General features: G+C 49.7%; 6 protein-coding genes across 6 annotated transcripts; all 6 read left to right on the top strand.

The window, feature by feature from the left end:
- Positions 1-448: 448 nt before the first annotated feature.
- BROUX77_002682 (uncharacterized protein) lies at positions 449-1087 on the top strand (the record flags this gene model as incomplete). The annotated part of the gene is made up of 1 exon (XM_073747249.1): positions 449-1087. One exon carries the CDS (start codon positions 449-451, stop codon positions 1085-1087), a length of 639 nt encoding a protein of 212 aa, XP_073607764.1.
- A 6721-nt stretch (positions 1088-7808) lies between these two features.
- On the top strand, positions 7809-8378 carry BROUX77_002681 (uncharacterized protein; the record flags this gene model as incomplete). Its single annotated transcript, XM_073747248.1, has 1 exon — positions 7809-8378. One exon carries the CDS (start codon positions 7809-7811, stop codon positions 8376-8378), a length of 570 nt encoding a protein of 189 aa, XP_073607763.1.
- An 858-nt stretch (positions 8379-9236) lies between these two features.
- Positions 9237-10403, top strand: BROUX77_002680 (uncharacterized protein; the record flags this gene model as incomplete). The annotated part of the gene is made up of 1 exon (XM_073747247.1): positions 9237-10403. One exon carries the CDS (start codon positions 9237-9239, stop codon positions 10401-10403), a length of 1167 nt encoding a protein of 388 aa, XP_073607762.1.
- Positions 10404-10567: 164 nt separating this feature from the next.
- BROUX77_002679 (uncharacterized protein) lies at positions 10568-14158 on the top strand (the record flags this gene model as incomplete). Its single annotated transcript, XM_073747246.1, has 1 exon — positions 10568-14158. One exon carries the CDS (start codon positions 10568-10570, stop codon positions 14156-14158), a length of 3591 nt encoding a protein of 1196 aa, XP_073607761.1.
- Positions 14159-15465: 1307 nt separating this feature from the next.
- On the top strand, positions 15466-15990 carry BROUX77_002678 (uncharacterized protein; the record flags this gene model as incomplete). Its single annotated transcript, XM_073747245.1, has 1 exon — positions 15466-15990. One exon carries the CDS (start codon positions 15466-15468, stop codon positions 15988-15990), a length of 525 nt encoding a protein of 174 aa, XP_073607760.1.
- An 858-nt stretch (positions 15991-16848) lies between these two features.
- On the top strand, positions 16849-18015 carry BROUX77_002677 (uncharacterized protein; the record flags this gene model as incomplete). The annotated part of the gene is made up of 1 exon (XM_073747243.1): positions 16849-18015. The coding sequence occupies one exon, from the start codon at positions 16849-16851 to the stop codon at positions 18013-18015; it is 1167 nt and encodes a 388-aa protein (XP_073607759.1).
- Positions 18016-18653: the final 638 nt, after the last annotated feature.

Genomic DNA, 18653 nt, shown 5'->3' with positions numbered 1-18653 from the left:
GAAGTCAACTATCCTATCCACGATAAGGAAATGTTGGCCATCCACTCCTGTAACGATCTATGGATCGAGGTAGGCTCAGGCTCCGCCCTCACCGCCGTTTACACCGCCGTCCACACCGCCTTGCACACCGCCGTTACTCACCGCCTGCCAAACCCGTGTGCACACCGTCGTTGTCAAGGGTACGCGTCATACCTCTACCGCGCGTATATAGATAGTGTTGTTTCCGCCCGTTTTCTTGTACATTAGTCTTTTCTCTTTATCTGTTTCTTAATTTATTTCTGCTGTTCTAAAAGCGTTCTCCTTTAGACCGTAAAGCCTTACAATAGAAACAGATCTACCCTTGTTTACACTGTCCTCGTTTCTTTTACCCTGTCTTCGTACCTTTTCCTCGTTACCACCCGCCACCTGTACATCGTTTCTCTCTGTTCCTCTTTTGTTCCACCGTCACATGCCCTACTGTGCACCTACCACCGACCCCGACTCTGACACCACTTCCAACAACACCGTCTTCTTCGACTCTGAGCCTCCTCCGACAGCCATGTCCGATCCTACTGTCCCTGTTCCAGCCCCGGCGGCCCCGTCGCTTCAAGATCTGCTGCAAGCCATCCAGCAGCTCAACGAGAAGCACGACCACGCGCAACAACAATTGCGCGACGAGTTCAACAGTGGCCAACAAAAACGAGATCAGGCCATCGCCGATCTCCAAGCTTTTGCCCGTGCTGCCACCGCTACTTCCGCTCCCGCCGTCGTCCCTGCGTCCCCTGTCCCCACTGCTGTCCCCGCTGCTCCCGTGCCCGTTGCAACTACGGAAAGAAACCTCGAACCGAGGAAGCGTGCCCTCCCGGATATCGCCTTGTTTTCCGGCCAACGCTCTGCCTACCGCGTCTGGGCCCTGAGTGCCCGCTCCAAGCTTGCACTGGACAGCGAGTCAATCGGTGACCACCGCAAGCAATACGCGTACCTTTTTGCGCGTATGACGGTAGAAGCCCAGAACCTCGTCGTGGCGTACTTCGAGCAGGGCTTGCTGAACGACACCGGTGTCATGAATAGCTATCCTGACACTGCTCATGCTAAGGGTTATGCATGAGACCTACCCCACTCTTCTTTTCCACAACGCCGAAGGTCGGCGACTGTCATGAATAGCTATCCTGACACTGCTCATGCTAAGGGTTATGCATGAGACCTACCCCACTCTTCTTTTCCACAACGCCGAAGGTCGGCGACCTATGAAGATGCGCTTATGGCACAGGTTGGTCTGTGTAGATCGTGAGTTGATCAACGGATATTATTACGGATAGGGCCCAAGGAAACCATTAGGGTTCTAGAAAGCCAACGACTCAGGACAATGATAGGTTCCAGAGGTGGACAGTCAGGCCTGCGCGGATATACGGCCGGGAGGAGAGGATAGAACTCTCTAGGTCGTATGGTCGGTTTGAGGTAAAGAGGCACACTCAACTAATTGATCTTATAACACACGGAAGGGAATAAACAATCACAGGAACACTGAGGTAACGAAGACGACAGAAGGTACTGATGCAATGAAGGCTATCAAGAAACAAGTGATAATTAAAGATATAGTACTAAAGAAGAAGGTACTATCGAAGAAGTGATACTATAAACTAGTATACAAAGAAGAATGGCAAAAGGGGTGTATGTGATTGTTAAGCTTGGGGAGCAAGAGTTAACCTGATCACACAGGGCAGAAGGCAACGCTATTTAAGGCGTTGCAGATTCTGACAACAGAGATCTTCCCAAGCTAGAACCAAATCACAGATAACCGAAAGTGGGGACATACGTAACTCAACGTTACCAGACGCTACTATCAAACCGGATGTTAGTTCACGAGATAAACCAACACGGCAGCAGCAGAACTGAAAATCCCTCAAGACACCCAGGCAACGATATGTCGCGTTACAGCGATATCGGCCTAACAGGTGTGGGCCCCACGCTCAAACGCTGTTGACACAAAAGGAACGAGAATAGCAGTCAACTCAGAATAAGCTGCATCAACTGCAGAGTACCGAGTTACCTAATAGCGATGATCTATAGTGTGCAAGCCGGCCACACCCGAGTAGATAAACCGGAGTGACACCTCAAGGTTACACAGACCACCAAGTGGTATAACCGTATCATCATACGTCCTTGGAACATTAGCGTGACACAACGGAAGCGGGGTAAGGTGCCAGGCATAACCCTATGCAATGGCAATGGCAAGAATGGCTATTCATGACAGTATGCTCCTTTTAAATGACTGATTTCCACAGCAGTACTAAGATCGCCACATCCTAGACTAGAATCAAGTCGGAGAATTCGCAAAAGGAAGCCGGGCATCTAGGGACACGGAAGTCCACCGGGCTTTGCAGAATCGGAACAGAAGGAATAAGCCAACCATACGGGTCTAGACACAGCATGACTCCGCAGGCAAGAATTGTAGATCTCGATGCACCAACAACATCGTGACGTATAGGGGATCAACGGAATCCCTAGCATGAAAGCTTGTACATCTGATCAACATAAAACAAGGCCTTGAAGTGCAACGACAACTTCGTAAGGGCCTCGTGTCCACAGACAAGAGGAAGGTAAAAAAGAATGGGAATAACGAAAGGCAACCTCATCAACCGAGGGGCAGCACCAAGGATCTTAAGTGGGAATAAGTTGAGAACGCAGCTCAGTACCCGCAAAGGCAAAGGTTTTTCAACCTTGTTGTCCTCCCTAGTTATGGCATTGGTCATAGAAGTAAGAGCCAGGCCTGTAGGTTATAACAAACAACAATCGCTCAGTTCCATAGCCCATAAATCTGTTGCCTGCAAGATGCAGAAGGTCCCCTGAGAACTACCAAGTTCTGGTAACAAGTGTACACCAGAGTGGCTACTCAGTTGGCACAATCATCAATCGCCGCGACATAATCGCCTCCACAATAGCTAAGAACCCCCTGGGACATGGTTCGATGGATGTAAACGAACACGATTCCGGTTGTGGGAGAATAGACTAACATGTGTAATGGGGACTCATCATCGATCGGGTAATTGGTATATGACAACAGACAGCATGGAAACAAAGACGTGCAGGATCCGTAAAGAGTATTGGTGAAAGGGGAAAACAAGAAATTGGTAAAGTCAGCTTGTCAAACTTGGCAGTATTTCAGCACAAGATACAAGACTGGCCTGCACCACCATAGGCAGGACTTCGAAGAGGGACATCGTGTTTCTTTTAACGAGAAGAAAAACAACAAGATATTGTCCAAAAGAGAGAGGCAGAGAGTAGGCCCAAGTGAAGACACAAAGAGGTCGCAGAAAGGAGACATAGAGTAGTCGCAAGTAGACGTAACAGAGTCGAAGAAAGTAACAGGCAAGAGAGCTGTCCAAAGTAGAGGACACAGAACATGTCACAAGAAGTAGACGTATAGTGGTCGTAAGTAGACACAACAACAGCCGAAAGAAAATAGTCCGAACAGTGGCCTAACGCATTAGACACAACTGTGGCACGAAGACTAGACATAACTGTCAAGAAGTGGGACAGAAGCGAGCTGTTAACAAAGCGAGTAGACAGCAACTGTCAATACCCAGACAGACACGGGCTGTCAGCAAAGCGAGTAGATATAAACTATCAATACCCGGACAGACACGAGCTGTCGGCAATTATAACCCAGCAGGGGTCAAACGCAAGCACCATAGTGGTCAAAGAAGAGACACAAAAAAAGCAGTCGCCGATGGACACACGGTGTCACAAGGAAGAGGCATTAAGAGGTGTCAACCCAAAGAACAGACACGAGCTGTTCGTAGAACCAACGAGCTCAGCAAAGAACAGACACTAGCTGCTGATATCATATAAATAGACCCAACAGGAGTCAAAACAATTAGGCAAGACAAAGGCCAAGAAATACAGACACAGAGGTCTAAAAACAGACATAAACTGTCCAAGAAATCCCACAAGAACTCAATAACATGCTTTGGCACAATGGCAGGTGTGTGAGTAAACTCAACAACAACACTTTATACACTCAGGTACCATGTTGTAACTCAAAGTAATCTGGGAGTTGGCAACATCATTGCTGCAAGCCAAAAGGTGCATAGCTGGTAGACATGGCTTTCTGGAAACCCCCGTTCAGATGTGGCAAGTTGTAACGACTGGTTGATGCGGGACCAAATGAACAGCTTATAAAATAAGGTAGTTGACCGCCCGTAAATCAACAGAAGATCGTACACTGCCTGGTTCCCGAGGACAAAGAATCGGAGAAGCCAACACTGAAGAAGTAGGGGCAATGAAGCCACGTGTGAGCATGCCATCCAGGTTTTGCTTGACAAGTTGCAAATTTAGATGTGCATCATCAGACGGAAGAGTATTGATATGTTCGGCAGTCGAGACAAGATTAACAGCATGACCTGCGTCTTGACAAGAGGTGGTTGAAGGTACACCATCCCGCAAGAACACCGGACGCAAATCATAATAACTGTCCGAACTGCATTCGGGATATCGCTTGTGCACTTGTTCTAGCCGTAGGTCATCCTGATCAACAGGATCGAGAACCTGCTCAGCGGTAGTGCGGTGAGCCCGCCGGTTCTCATTGCTTGCAGTGGAACGCAAAGCTTGAGACGACATTAGCCTAGAGGAACAAAGTGCTTCAACGAAATTAAAGGAGCTGGGACAGAGACAGTGCCATCAACTGACTGTCCACAGAAGAAGAGAAGTAGATTGAGAAATGGAATCAACTAAGAACCAGAAAGAGCCGAGTTATGACTAGCGGACGAAGAAGGTTGTGTAACAACAGCAGCGCTAGTATGATCATAGGAAGACGGGATATCGGCCGTAGTCGAGAGCCGGAACGAAAAGAAGAATAAGGTGTGCTAAAGAATAACAAAGAGTTGGAAGAATGTGTGAGTCTTTAAATGAAGCTTAACAAAATATTACGGATAGGGCCCAAGGAAACCATTAGGGTTCTAGAAAGCCAACGACTCAGGACAATGATAGGTTCCAGAGGTGGACAGTCAGGCCTGCGCGGATATACGGCCGGGAGGAGAGGATAGAACTCTCTAGGTCGTATGGTCGGTTTGAGGTAAAGAGGCACACTCAACTAATTGATCTTATAACACACGGAAGGGAATAAACAATCACAGGAACACTGAGGTAACGAAGACGACAGAAGGTACTGATGCAATGAAGGCTATCAAGAAACAAGTGATAATTAAAGATATAGTACTAAAGAAGAAGGTACTATCGAAGAAGTGATACTATAAACTAGTATACAAAGAAGAATGGCAAAAGGGGTGTATGTGATTGTTAAGCTTGGGGAGCAAGAGTTAACCTGATCACACAGGGCAGAAGGCAACGCTATTTAAGGCGTTGCAGATTCTGACAACAGAGATCTTCCCAAGCTAGAACCAAATCACAGATAACCGAAAGTGGGGACATACGTAACTCAACGTTACCAGACGCTACTATCAAACCGGATGTTAGTTCACGAGATAAACCAACACGGCAGCAGCAGAACTGAAAATCCCTCAAGACACCCAGGCAACGATATGTCGCGTTACAGCGATATCGGCCTAACAGGTGTGGGCCCCACGCTCAAACGCTGTTGACACAAAAGGAACGAGAATAGCAGTCAACTCAGAATAAGCTGCATCAACTGCAGAGTACCGAGTTACCTAATAGCGATGATCTATAGTGTGCAAGCCGGCCACACCCGAGTAGATAAACCGGAGTGACACCTCAAGGTTACACAGACCACCAAGTGGTATAACCGTATCATCATACGTCCTTGGAACATTAGCGTGACACAACGGAAGCGGGGTAAGGTGCCAGGCATAACCCTATGCAATGGCAATGGCAAGAATGGCTATTCATGACAGGAGGTCAGGGTCGAAGGTGGCAAGGAGCGGGGCAGAGACAAGGGCCTTCTTCAAAGCTTCAAACGAACGGAGTTGTTCGTCTTCCCACTTGAAGGGTTGGTCCTTCTTGGTCAGCAGAGTCAGGGGAGCAGCGACGGTGGAGTATTCGGGGACAAAACAGCGGTAGAAGTTGGCAAACCCAAGAAAACTACGGACTCCGCGGACAGACGTGGGAGCCTCCCATTCCTGGATAGCTTTGACTTTGTCTGGGTCTGCACGGATGCCGGAGCCGGGTTCAACAATGAAGCCGAGGTACTTGATGGACGGGGATTCGAATTCACTTTTATCCCAGTCAAGCTGTAAGCCAGCATCTCCGAGAGCGCGGATGATCTGACAGACAAGGTTACGGTGTTCTTTGCGGGAGTCAGAGCTGTAGATCACTACATCGTCGAGGTAAGCAGAGCAGGAGATACCGAGCCAGCGGGAGAGCACATGATTGATAAAACGTTGGAAAGCAGCAGGAGCACCAGTGAGGCCGAAAGGGGTGACTAGCCATTCATACGCTCCGAGATGGGTGCGGAAGGCCGTGTAGGCTTCACTACCTTCTTTCAGGCGGAGACGGTGGAACGCGGAGATTACATCGACCTTGGAGACGTACTTGGCGGCAGCGATGTCACGGAGGGTGTCGTTGATCAGTGGTAACGGGTAACCATCCTTCTCTGTGACGCTGTTCAGGGCACGGTAGTCTACGCAAAAACGAAGACCACCACCAGGTTTCTTCACGAAGATGACAGGAGCACCTCCCTCAGCACTACTGGCTCGGATAAAGCCAGCGTCGAGCAAGTCGTAGAGAGTTTTCCGGAGCAGCAGCAGTTCTTCTCGGCTCATTGAGTACAGAGGGCACGAGGGCGGGGACAAGCCTGGTTTAAGGCGGATCTCTGTATCAATGCCAGGGCGGTTCGGGGGGAGCTCGGAAGCTTTCTTCCTGTCGAAAGCGTCGATGACAGGAAGGAGCCACTCGGGACAGTTGGCGCGGGGGTCGGTGTAAATTTTGGCCTTGAGGGCCTTCTCAATGTCGTGAAGAGTGGCGGAGAAGATGCGGACATTGTGAGAACGGCGGGCTCTGAGGTGAAAGGCGCGGACGGCGTGGGCAGTAACAGGGAGGTGTTAAGGTGTGATTACGCTAAGCTGGATCTTCACAGAAAGGGACACAGAGGGACAAAGATCTCGAATTGAAGAACAAAACTAAACTCTCTAAATGGTGTAGAAACAATGCGACTATTTATCCTGTTGGAAAGGGAGGCAACCGACGATCGGCGGCGACGACAACTAGTTCCTCTAGGAAGTGCCGTTAGTCTTGGTTCTGGTCTGGCATTAGTTTTGCCGTACCAGCGCCGGACTAGTCCTTCGAGGATACGCCGTTAGTGTTGGTGTCGGGCTTCCGTCGGTCCTTAAGGGTGCAACCCCAACAACGGCACGTTAGAGGACCACTACGAGAAGGTCAACTTGGCTTTAGCAAAGGTTCTGGAGGGCCAACTGACAATCGACATTGATAAATGTGAGTTCGCGGTATCGAAAGTGAAGTACCTGGGATACATCCTTGAGCCCGGCAAGATTTCAACCGACCCAACCAAAGTCTCTGCAGTGTCGGACTGGCCAACGCCCAAGAAGGTCAGGGACGTTCGAGCCTTCCTCGGTCTATGCAATTTCTACCGCACCTTTGTCAGAAATTTCACTACTCTAGCGACTCCCTTGCTACAGTTGACAAAGAAAGACCAGGCCTTCCAGTGGGGCGAAAAGGAAGAAGAGTCCTTCCAGGCTCTAAAAGAAGCATTCACCTCGACCCCTGTCCTCTGCACGCACAATCCAGATCTGCCAACTGTTGTTGAGACAGACGCGTCTGGCTACTGTCTCGGTGCAGCGCTTCTACAGACGCAGCCCGATAGATCAACTAGGCCTTGTGCTTATTTCAGCCGCAAAATGACTGCCGCCGAATGCAACTACCCGATCCACGACAAAGAGCTGTTGGCTGTTGTCTGTGCCCTGAAGGAATGGCGTGGCGAACTCAAGGGCCTGAAGGAGACGTTTACCATCGTCTCAGATCATAAAAACTTGCTGCATTTTACCAAGTTGCAGCACTTGTCCGAACGCCAAGCTAGATGGTACCTGACCTTGAGCGAATACAACTGCACCATCGTCCACCGTCCTGGTAAACTCTCCCCTCTCCCAGATGCTCTCTCTCGCCGCGACACCCCAGACAACACGAATGACGCGCGCTACAACGACCGACTAGCCACTATCTTGCACCACGACGGTAACGGCCTGAAAGTTTTCTCGACACAAACCACCAACACGCCAGAAGCCCCTTCTACCCCCGAACTTCCGCCTGCCTTACGGGAACTCTGGTCTGATGCCTGTGCTGCCGATGATGAATACGCCATTATCCATAAAGCGTTGACAGATGGACTGTCACAGTGGCCCGAAACAATCAGACACAAGTTGAGAGTCAACATTTCCGACTGCTCTTTGGACGCCAAATCCGTGTCATGAATAGCTATCCTGACACTGCTCATGCTAAGGGTTATGCATGAGACCTACCCCACTCTTCTTTTCCACAACGCCGAAGGTCGGCGACCTATGAAGATGCGCTTATGGCACAGGTTGGTCTGTGTAGATCGTGAGTTGATCAACGGATATGAGGTTGTCGTGGGATGTGCTGAGCACGGGTGCTCTGATAGACGTTGTTCTGCTGCTGCGGAGTTTTCTTGTTGCAATTGCCATTGCGTGCTTAGGTGGGGGTTGTTATCTGGTTCGATTGTTACGAACCTGTTACGTCTTGTTTACACGAGACTTATCTTTTGTTCGTAGTTAGATGTTGATTGTTTCTAGCTTGGGAAGACAGAGTTTTGTCAGGAGCGCCGACAACATAAATATCGTCGTCTCCTGCCCTGAGTTGATCAGGTTTACTCTTGTTCTCCAAGCTTAACAATCACATGCACTTGCTTACCTTCTTCTTCTTCTTTATACCATTCTGTTCTTGCTTTCTTTGCAGTTCAACCTTTCTTCTTCTTTGAAGTGTGTGATTGTTCCTCCTCCTTCCTCTTTGTACCGCTCTATTCTCAGAATAGCCATCTAAGTTGTGTGTTGCCTCTTCATCTCAACCGACCATACGTCTTAGCACTCTGTCTAACTGACGTCTTCCTCCACAGGCCCGACTGTCCACCTCAGGAACCTATCATTGTCCCGAGTCGTTGGCTGTACCCGGAACCCTAATCCTTTCTTCGGGCCCTATCCGTAATATTTTGTTAAGCTTCATTTGAAGACCCGACGCTATTACAACTTTGGCTCTCTTTGGCACTTTTTTCTCTCCTCATTTATTTTTCCCTCTCTATTACGTTTCAACTCGCAATGGCCCTCACTCGCGAAATGATCGAGCATCTCAATACGTTCCTCCTGTCGATTCCTGACCGAACTCCTGAGAACTGGCATCTCGGTGCCCTTCCTAGGGAGTTCAGTGCTGAGATCAAAATGGCTATTGTGGCGGCTTACATGTCTGGTCTGCGCACCGACGATGGTGCCCCGCCCATCCCCGTTGGCTCTGTTCCTGATGCGGCTCAGGTTTACTGGGCTGCGTTCCAGGCTGGCGCTGAAGCCCGCTTCAACTCCCTTGAGTCTCTTCCCCGAGTCAAACGGGAAGAGGATGCCGATCCGTTGAAAGAGGCCGACAAGCATCTTGATGTCGTGCCCTATGATGGCAATCAGCAAGGCTTCCAGGCGTTCCAGAGGCAACTTGCGGTCAAATTTGCTGCTGCACCCAAGCACCACCGCACGGAGCAGCGCAAGCTGATGACTGCCTTCTCCTACCTTAGAGATGGCGCTCTGGATTGGGCCATGCCTCGGATGGACCCGGCCACTGGACACATGAACTTTGAAACGTACGACGATTTTATGAAATCGTTAGCTGAGGCTTTCGATGACCCTGACTGGCGCATGACTGCGACCCAGCAGATCTTCGACTTAAAGCAGACAGGTACTTGTACTGCCTATCACTCTGCTTTTACAACGCTGTTGAAGAAACTCGGTTGGGCCGACGCTGATTTCACCATTGCACTATTTCAGCGAGGCCTCAAGCCCCACATACAGGACGCTCTGGCTTGGAACACCTATCCTGCCCCTAAGGGAACGCTTGATCAGTTCGCTAATTTCTGCAACACGCTGGACAATACGATCAACAACCGAACCCGGGGAAACAACGGGAAAATCCAACCGCCTCCTGGTGTGGTCCCCTTTCAGCAAGATTCTCGTTCGAGAAATGCTGGCGCCCAAAAAGCTGTCCCCAACACCAAGCCAGCTAAGGGTACCTCTGCAGGTCCCGATGCCAACGGTCTACCCTTCCGTAAGACTGCTGACGGCAAAATGGCAAAGGGTGTTTGTTGGAAGTGTGGCGCAAAGGACCACATGCTAAAGGCTTGCCCCAAAAACAACCTTGCTCTTCGCGCAGCTACTGTCCCTTCTCCCTCCACTTCTACCCGGGCTCCCTCGACGGCCCCTGCGCCTGATGCGTCAAAAAACTAGAAGGGCTACCGACCCATTCCCCTCTGGTCCTGGCTAGCCCTGACGCTGCTGATGAGGGTCTCTTGAGAATCAGCACTTGTTCTCTTGATAATGCTATCGATTATGGTAACTCTCCCCCTCTGGTTATTCCTGTGACAGTGAATAATTCCATTGAGGCCTACGCTATGGTGGATTCGGGATCAACAACTTGTTTTGTGGATTCTGAATTTATAGCAAGGCATCAGATTCCTACTGTTCTCAAGGCCAGAGCCGAGTCGCTCCATGTTGTTGATGGTAGTGAAACTGCTGCGGGTAAAGTGACCCACCAAGTTCCTTTGTCCCTCTCTTTTCCTAATTATTCAGAAACTTTGGTTTTTCAAATCACGAAGCTTGGGGGCTACCACATCATCCTGGGGAAATGCTGGCTCGACGCCCATAACCCGGAAATTTCTTGGCCTTCCAATACGCTCAAGATATCGGTTACTTCTACCGCCGATGGCAATGCTGTGGCAGCTTCTGATTCTTCTTCTTCTTCTTCTTCTGTTTCGACTGCTTCTACTGATTCTGGCGCTTCGTTTGATTTTTCTTATACAAAAAACGACAAAAATATTGCTTCTACCGCTGGCAGTCAGATTGAGGGATCTGCTCCTGCTTCAGCCACTTCACCCCTTCCTTCTTTTATTGCACAATCGTCAGCTGTGTCTTGTTCCTGTGTGACGGTGTCGTCTCAGGCTTTGCATCGCTTTGCCAAAGCTGAGAAACTACAGATTTATCGTGTCACCGCTCAGGAAGTCCTGGATTATCTCAATCAGGAGGACCTAACTCCGGAACAAGAGCATGCACGGCTCCTTGAACGCATCCCGAAGAAATACCATGACCTACTTCCTCTGTTCTCTCGAGAAGGTGCTGAGCAACTACCACCTCACCGGGACATTGATCATGCGATTAACTTCGTTCCCGATGCGAAATACCCCAAGGCCCCGCTGTACGATATGACTCCACTCGAGTTGCAGGCTGTCAAAAAATATCTAGATGGCATGCTTGCTAAAGGCTTTATTTCCTCTTCCTCTTCGCCGCTGGCTTCCCCGATTCTTTTTGCTAGGAAGCCAGGCAGTTTACGATTCTGTGTTGATTTCCGAGCCGTCAATGATATCACCATCAAAGACGTAACTCCTCTGCCTCGGATCAATGAATCACTGCGCACGGCGGCTACGGGAAACATTTTTACAAAGCTGGATCTGAGAGCTGCGTACCACTTGATTCGCATCAAGAAAGGTGATGAATACAAGACAGCTTTCAGAACTCGATATGGCATTTTTGAGTACAATGTGATGCCGTTTGGGCTCACCAATGCTCCTGCCACGTGTCAGAAATATGTCAGCGAGGTCTTGTCGGAGTATTTGGACATATTCTGTGTCTGTTACTTGGATGATATCCTGGTGTTCTCTCTGAACCAAGAGGAACATGATGTTCATGTGCGCAAAGTCCTGCTAAAATTAGCGCAGGCCAGTCTGTTTGTCAAGGGTGAAAAATGCGAATTCGACAAGACTGAAACTACCTTTGTTGGCTTTGTTATTTCAGCCGATGCTCTGAAGATGGACCCCGCTAAAGTTGCGGCTGTCCGTGAGTGGGAGGCTCCCCGAACTGTTAAGGGAGTCCAGTCCTTTTTGGGTTTTGCCAATTTCTATAGGAGGTTCATCCGTGACTTCTCTAGAATCTGCACACCTCTCTTCGAGTTGACTAAAAAGACGCAATCTTTTGTCTGGTCCTCTGAATGTGAGGCAGCATTTCACACCCTGAAGGACCTTTTCTGCTCTGAACCTATCCTCAAGCACTTTGATTACCTGTTGGACACTGTTATTGAAACAGACGCGTCTGACCGTGTAATATCTGCCGTCATGTCTCAATACCACCCGACTGACAAGGGGCTTCTACTACACCCCGTGGCCTATTTCTCTCAAAAAATGAATCCTGCCCAGTGTAACTACGGCGTAGGTGACAAGGAGTTGTTAGCCATTGTGGAGTCTCTAAAGTCGTGGCGATTCATGGTTGAAAGTCTGGAAAAACCTGTTCTGGTATTGACGGACCATCGGAATTTAGCCGTTCTTAAGCAAATTCCGGCCATGAACAGACGGCAAGCGAGGTGGGCTATGGAACTGAGCGAGTACCGTTATGTCATCACTTATAGGCCTGGCTCCTTGAATTCTAGAGCTGATGCCCTGACCAGACGCTACGAAGACCTCGTTTCTTCTTCTTCTGAGGAGGATAAAGAGCTGTGTGCTCCTATTATTCCCCCTGAAAATTTTATTGGTACCATGTCTTTGGTAGACGAGGTAAAAATCGCGCTATCCACGGACAAGTGGGCTCTTGATGTTATTTCTGCTCTTCGAGGCCAGTCGACCAAACCTCCAGATGTGGACCTCAGTGTCTGCAGGCTTGACAATGACGGTCTTTTGTTTGTCAACGACCTTCTATATTTGCCGAACGAGGATCTACGAGTTCGTGCATTGAAGAATTGTCATGATATTATGCCTAGCGGACACCCTGGACAAAAGAACACTTTTGAACTTCTTGTTCGGGAATACTGGTGGCCCGGGATGCGTCGTGATGTCATCCGGTACATCCGAAATTGTGAGGTCTGCCAACGGATCAAGTCCGCGCGACATAGTCCCTACGGTCTACTGAAACCTCTGACCATTCCGCAAGCTCGGTGGACATCTGTGTCCCTTGATTTTATCACCGGCTTGCCGGTCTCCAATTCTTTTGACATGATTCTCGTTGTCGTCGATAGGCTTAGCAAAATGGCTCACTTTATACCTTGCGATTCCTCGCTGGATGCTGCAGGTTTTGCTAAGCTCTATTTGTCAGCAGTGTATAGGCTCCACGGTCTGCCATTGGACATTGTGTCCGACAGGGGTAGTCTGTTTACGTCGGCTTTTTCCAAGGCTTTAGCCAAACTGTTGGGCATAAAGCAAAATCTGAGTACTGCGTTCCACCCTCAGACCGATGGTCAGACTGAGCGTGTGAACTCTATTTTGGAGCAATACCTGCGGGGTTACACCAACTATAGACAGGACAATTGGGCTGATCTTTTGCCCTTGGCGGAGTTCTCTTACAATGACTCCGAGTCCAGTTCTACTATGCTGACGCCCTTCTTTGCGAACCACGGGTTTCACCCCAGAAGTGGGCGTGAGTCGCTCCCAGTCTCTGTGGAAAAAGGCCCGTTGCGGAACTTTGTTAAAGAGCTTGACAACATTTGTCAGTTTTTAAAGACTGAAATTACGTGGAGCCGTGAGCGGATGACCGAGTACGCGAATCGACACAAATCTTCCGCCCCTCTCCTTCGAGAAGGGGACTTAGTGTGGCTTTTGAGTAGAAATATTCGAACTACTCGTCCTTCAAAGAAGTTGGACTTCAAGAAGCTTGGCCCATTTAAGATTCTACGGAAGGTGTCTTCGCATGCCTACGAGTTGGCACTCCCTGCCACTATGAAGGTTCATCCCGTCTTCCACGTTTGTCTGCTGGAACCATGTGCGTCGGATCCTCTTCCTGGCCAGAAAAACCCTCCTCCTCCTCCCGTCATAGTAGATGGCGAGGAAGAATTTGTGGTCAAGGAAATTATAGGCGTGTCTTCGCGTGGCCCTCTGCAATATCAAGTAGTTTGGGAGGGCTATGAACATGATGGACCCTCCTGGGAACCTCTGGACCATTTAGCCAATGCACCTGAGAAGGTTGCAGAATTCTACAAGAGGATGCCTAACGCCAGACGATCTTAGTACTGCTGTGGAAATCAGTCATAAAAAGGGGGGCTACTGTCATGAATAGCTATCCTGACACTGCTCATGCTAAGGGTTATGCATGAGACCTACCCCACTCTTCTTTTCCACAACGCCGAAGGTCGGCGACCTATGAAGATGCGCTTATGGCACAGGTTGGTCTGTGTAGATCGTGAGTTGATCAACGGATATGAGGTTGTCGTGGGATGTGCTGAGCACGGGTGCTCTGATAGACGTTGTTCTGCTGCTGCGGAGTTTTCTTGTTGCAATTGCCATTGCGTGCTTAGGTGGGGGTTGTTATCTGGTTCGATTGTTACGAACCTGTTACGTCTTGTTTACACGAGACTTATCTTTTGTTCGTAGTTAGATGTTGATTGTTTCTAGCTTGGGAAGACAGAGTTTTGTCAGGAGCGCCGACAACATAAATATCGTCGTCTCCTGCCCTGAGTTGATCAGGTTTACTCTTGTTCTCCAAGCTTAACAATCACATGCACTTGCTTACCTTCTTCTTCTTCTTTATACCATTCTGTTCTTGCTTTCTTTGCAGTTCAACCTTTCTTCTTCTTTGAAGTGTGTGATTGTTCCTCCTCCTTCCTCTTTGTGCCGCTCTATTCTCAGAATAGCCATCTAAGTTGTGTGTTGCCTCTTCATCTCAACCGACCATACGTCTTAGCACTCTGTCTAACTGACGTCTTCCTCCACAGGCCCGACTGTCCACCTCAGGAACCTATCATTGTCCCGAGTCGTTGGCTGTACCCGGAACCCTAATCCTTTCTTCGGGCCCTATCCGTAATAATCCGCTATTCGATTTCGGAATAAACTATGGGTACCTACTAATGTAACGATCTATGGATCGAGGTAGGCTCAGGCTCCGCCCTCACCGCCGTTTACACCGCCGTCCACACCGCCTTGCATACCGCCGTTACTCACCGCCTGCCAAACCCGTGTGCACACCGCCGTTGTCAAGGGTACGCGTCATGCCTCTACCGCGTGTATATAGATAGTGTTGTTTCCGCCCGTTTTCTTGTACATTAGTCTTTTCTCTTTATCTGTTTCTTAATTTATTTCTGCTGTTCTAAAAGCGTTCTCCTTTAGACCGTAAAGCCTTACAATAGAAACAGATCTTTCTTCGTCCTCTCGACCCCGTTCCCTGTCCTCGTTCCTCGACCTCGTTTCTTGTCCTCGTTCCTCGACCTCGTTTCTTGTCCTCGTCCCTCGACTACGTTCCTTGAACCAGACTCTGTTCCCACCTTGTCCCCTCGTCCAACGCCAATTACCTCCGTTCCCAACGTTCCTGTGACCGTCACATGTCCTACCGCGTCCCCCCTCAAGACCCTGATTCTGACTCTGACGCTGCTTCTCAAAACTCTGTCTTCTTTGACCCCGCCTCGCCTCCCGCAACCATGTCCAACCCCACTGTCCCCGGCCCGAGCAACGCAGGCCCCTCCATGCAAGACTTGTTCCAAGCCCTCCAGACCATGCGTGAGGAAAATGAACGTGCGCAGCAACAACTGCGCGCAGACAACGAACGCGCACAGCTACAACTGCGCGAAGAGTTCTCCCGCGCGCAACAACAGCGGGACCAGGAGATCGCCAATCTCCAGGCCTTTGCCCGCGCTGCCACTGCCTCCCCTGCTCCCCCCGTTCTTGCTACTCCGTCCGTCCCCGTTGCCACAGCTGACGCCTTTGTCAAACGCCCCAAGCCCAAGATTCCCGATATTCCCCTGTTCAGCGGCAAGAGAGCCGAGTACCGCGTTTGGGCCATGTACGCCCGCCAAAAGATCGCGCGTGACGGTCCCTCCATCGGTGACGATGGGGACCAGTTGTCATGAATAGCTATCCTGACACTGCTCATGCTAAGGGTTATGCATGAGACCTACCCCACTCTTCTTTTCCACAACGCCGAAGGTCGGCGACCTATGAAGATGCGCTTATGGCACAGGTTGGTCTGTGTAGATCGTGAGTTGATCAACGGATATGAGGTTGTCGTGGGATGTGCTGAGCACGGGTGCTCTGATAGACGTTGTTCTGCTGCTGCGGAGTTTTCTTGTTGCAATTGCCATTGCGTGCTTAGGTGGGGGTTGTTATCTGGTTCGATTGTTATGAACCTGTTACGTCTTGTTTACACGAGACTTATCTTTTGTTCGTAGTTAGATGTTGATTGTTTCTAGCTTGGGAAGACAGAGTTTTGTCAGGAGCGCCGACAACATAAATATCGTCGTCTCCTGCCCTGAGTTGATCAGGTTTACTCTTGTTCTCCAAGCTTAACAATCACATGCACTTGCTTACCTTCTTCTTCTTCTTTATACCATTCTGTTCTTGCTTTCTTTGCAGTTCAACCTTTCTTCTTCTTTGAAGTGTGTGATTGTTCCTCCTCCTTCCTCTTTGTACCGCTCTATTCTCAGAATAGCCATCTAAGTTGTGTGTTGCCTCTTCATCTCAACCGACCATACGTCTTAGCACTCTGTCTAACTGACGTCTTCCTCCACAGGCCCGACTGTCCACCTCAGGAACCTATCATTGTCCCGAGTCGTTGGCTGTACCCGGAACCCTAATCCTTTCTTCGGGCCCTATCCGTAATATTTTGTTAAGCTTCATTTGAAGACCCGACGCTATTACAACTTTGGCTCTCTTTGGCACTTTTTTCTCTCCTCATTTATTTTTCCCTCTCTATTACGTTTCAACTCGCAATGGCCCTCACTCGCGAAATGATCGAGCATCTCAATACGTTCCTCCTGTCGATTCCTGACCGAACTCCTGAGAACTGGCATCTCGGTGCCCTTCCTAGGGAGTTCAGTGCTGAGATCAAAATGGCTATTGTGGCGGCTTACATGTCTGGTCTGCGCACCGACGATGGTGCCCCGCCCATCCCCGTTGGCTCTGTTCCTGATGCGGCTCAGGTTTACTGGGCTGCGTTCCAGGCTGGCGCTGAAGCCCGCTTCAACTCCCTTGAGTCTCTTCCCCGAGTCAAACGGGAAGAGGATGCCGATCCGTTGAAAGAGGCCGACAAGCATCTTGATGTCGTGCCCTATGATGGCAATCAGCAAGGCTTCCAGGCGTTCCAGAGGCAACTTGCGGTCAAATTTGCTGCTGCACCCAAGCACCACCGCACGGAGCAGCGCAAGCTGATGACTGCCTTCTCCTACCTTAGAGATGGCGCTCTGGATTGGGCCATGCCTCGGATGGACCCGGCCACTGGACACATGAACTTTGAAACGTACGACGATTTTATGAAATCGTTAGCTGAGGCTTTCGATGACCCTGACTGGCGCATGACTGCGACCCAGCAGATCTTCGACTTAAAGCAGACAGGTACTTGTACTGCCTATCACTATGCTTTTACAACGCTGTTGAAGAAACTCGGTTGGGCCGACGCTGATTTCACCATTGCACTATTTCAGCGAGGCCTCAAGCCCCACATACAGGACGCTCTGGCTTGGAACACCTATCCTGCCCCTAAGGGAACGCTTGATCAGTTCGCTAATTTCTGCAACACGCTGGACAATACGATCAACAACCGAACCCGGGGAAACAACGGGAAAATCCAACCGCCTCCTGGTGTGGTCCCCTTTCAGCAAGATTCTCGTTCGAGAAATGCTGGCGCCCAAAAAGCTGTCCCCAACACCAAGCCAGCTAAGGGTACCCCTGCAGGTCCCGATGCCAACGGTCTACCCTTCCGTAAGACTGCTGACGGCAAAATGGCAAAGGGTGTTTGTTGGAAGTGTGGCGCAAAGGACCACATGCTAAAGGCTTGCCCCAAAAACAACCTTGCTCTTCGCGCAGCTACTGTCCCTTCTCCCTCCACTTCTACCCGGGCTCCCTCGACGGCCCCTGCGCCTGATGCGTCAAAAAACTAGAAGGGCTACCGACCCATTCCCCTCTGGTCCTGGCTAGCCCTGACGCTGCTGATGAGGGTCTCTTGAGAATCAGCACTTGTTCTCTTGATAATGCTATCGATTATGGTAACTCTCCCCCTCTGGTTATTCCTGTGACAGTGAATAATTCCATTGAGGCCTACGCTATGGTGGATTCGGGATCAACAACTTGTTTTGTGGATTCTGAATTTATAGCAAGGCATCAGATTCCTACTGTTCTCAAGGCCAGAGCCGAGTCGCTCCATGTTGTTGATGGTAGTGAAACTGCTGCGGGTAAAGTGACCCACCAAGTTCCTTTGTCCCTCTCTTTTCCTAATTATTCAGAAACTTTGGTTTTTCAAATCACGAAGCTTGGGGGCTACCACATCATCCTGGGGAAATGCTGGCTCGACGCCCATAACCCGGAAATTTCTTGGCCTTCCAATACGCTCAAGATATCGGTTACTTCTACCGCCGATGGCAATGCTGTGGCAGCTTCTGATTCTTCTTCTTCTTCTTCTTCTGTTTCGACTGCTTCTACTGATTCTGGCGCTTCGTTTGATTTTTCTTATACAAAAAACGACAAAAATATTGCTTCTACCGCTGGCAGTCAGATTGAGGGATCTGCTCCTGCTTCAGCC

This window comes from Berkeleyomyces rouxiae, assembly GCF_048999995.1.
Source record: "Berkeleyomyces rouxiae strain 22BRR77 chromosome Unknown BrBRR77_ptg000002l, whole genome shotgun sequence".
In the NCBI taxonomy this organism is placed as follows: Eukaryota; Fungi; Ascomycota; class Sordariomycetes; order Microascales; family Ceratocystidaceae; genus Berkeleyomyces; species Berkeleyomyces rouxiae.
This window is presented reverse-complemented; position numbering and strand designations above follow the sequence as displayed.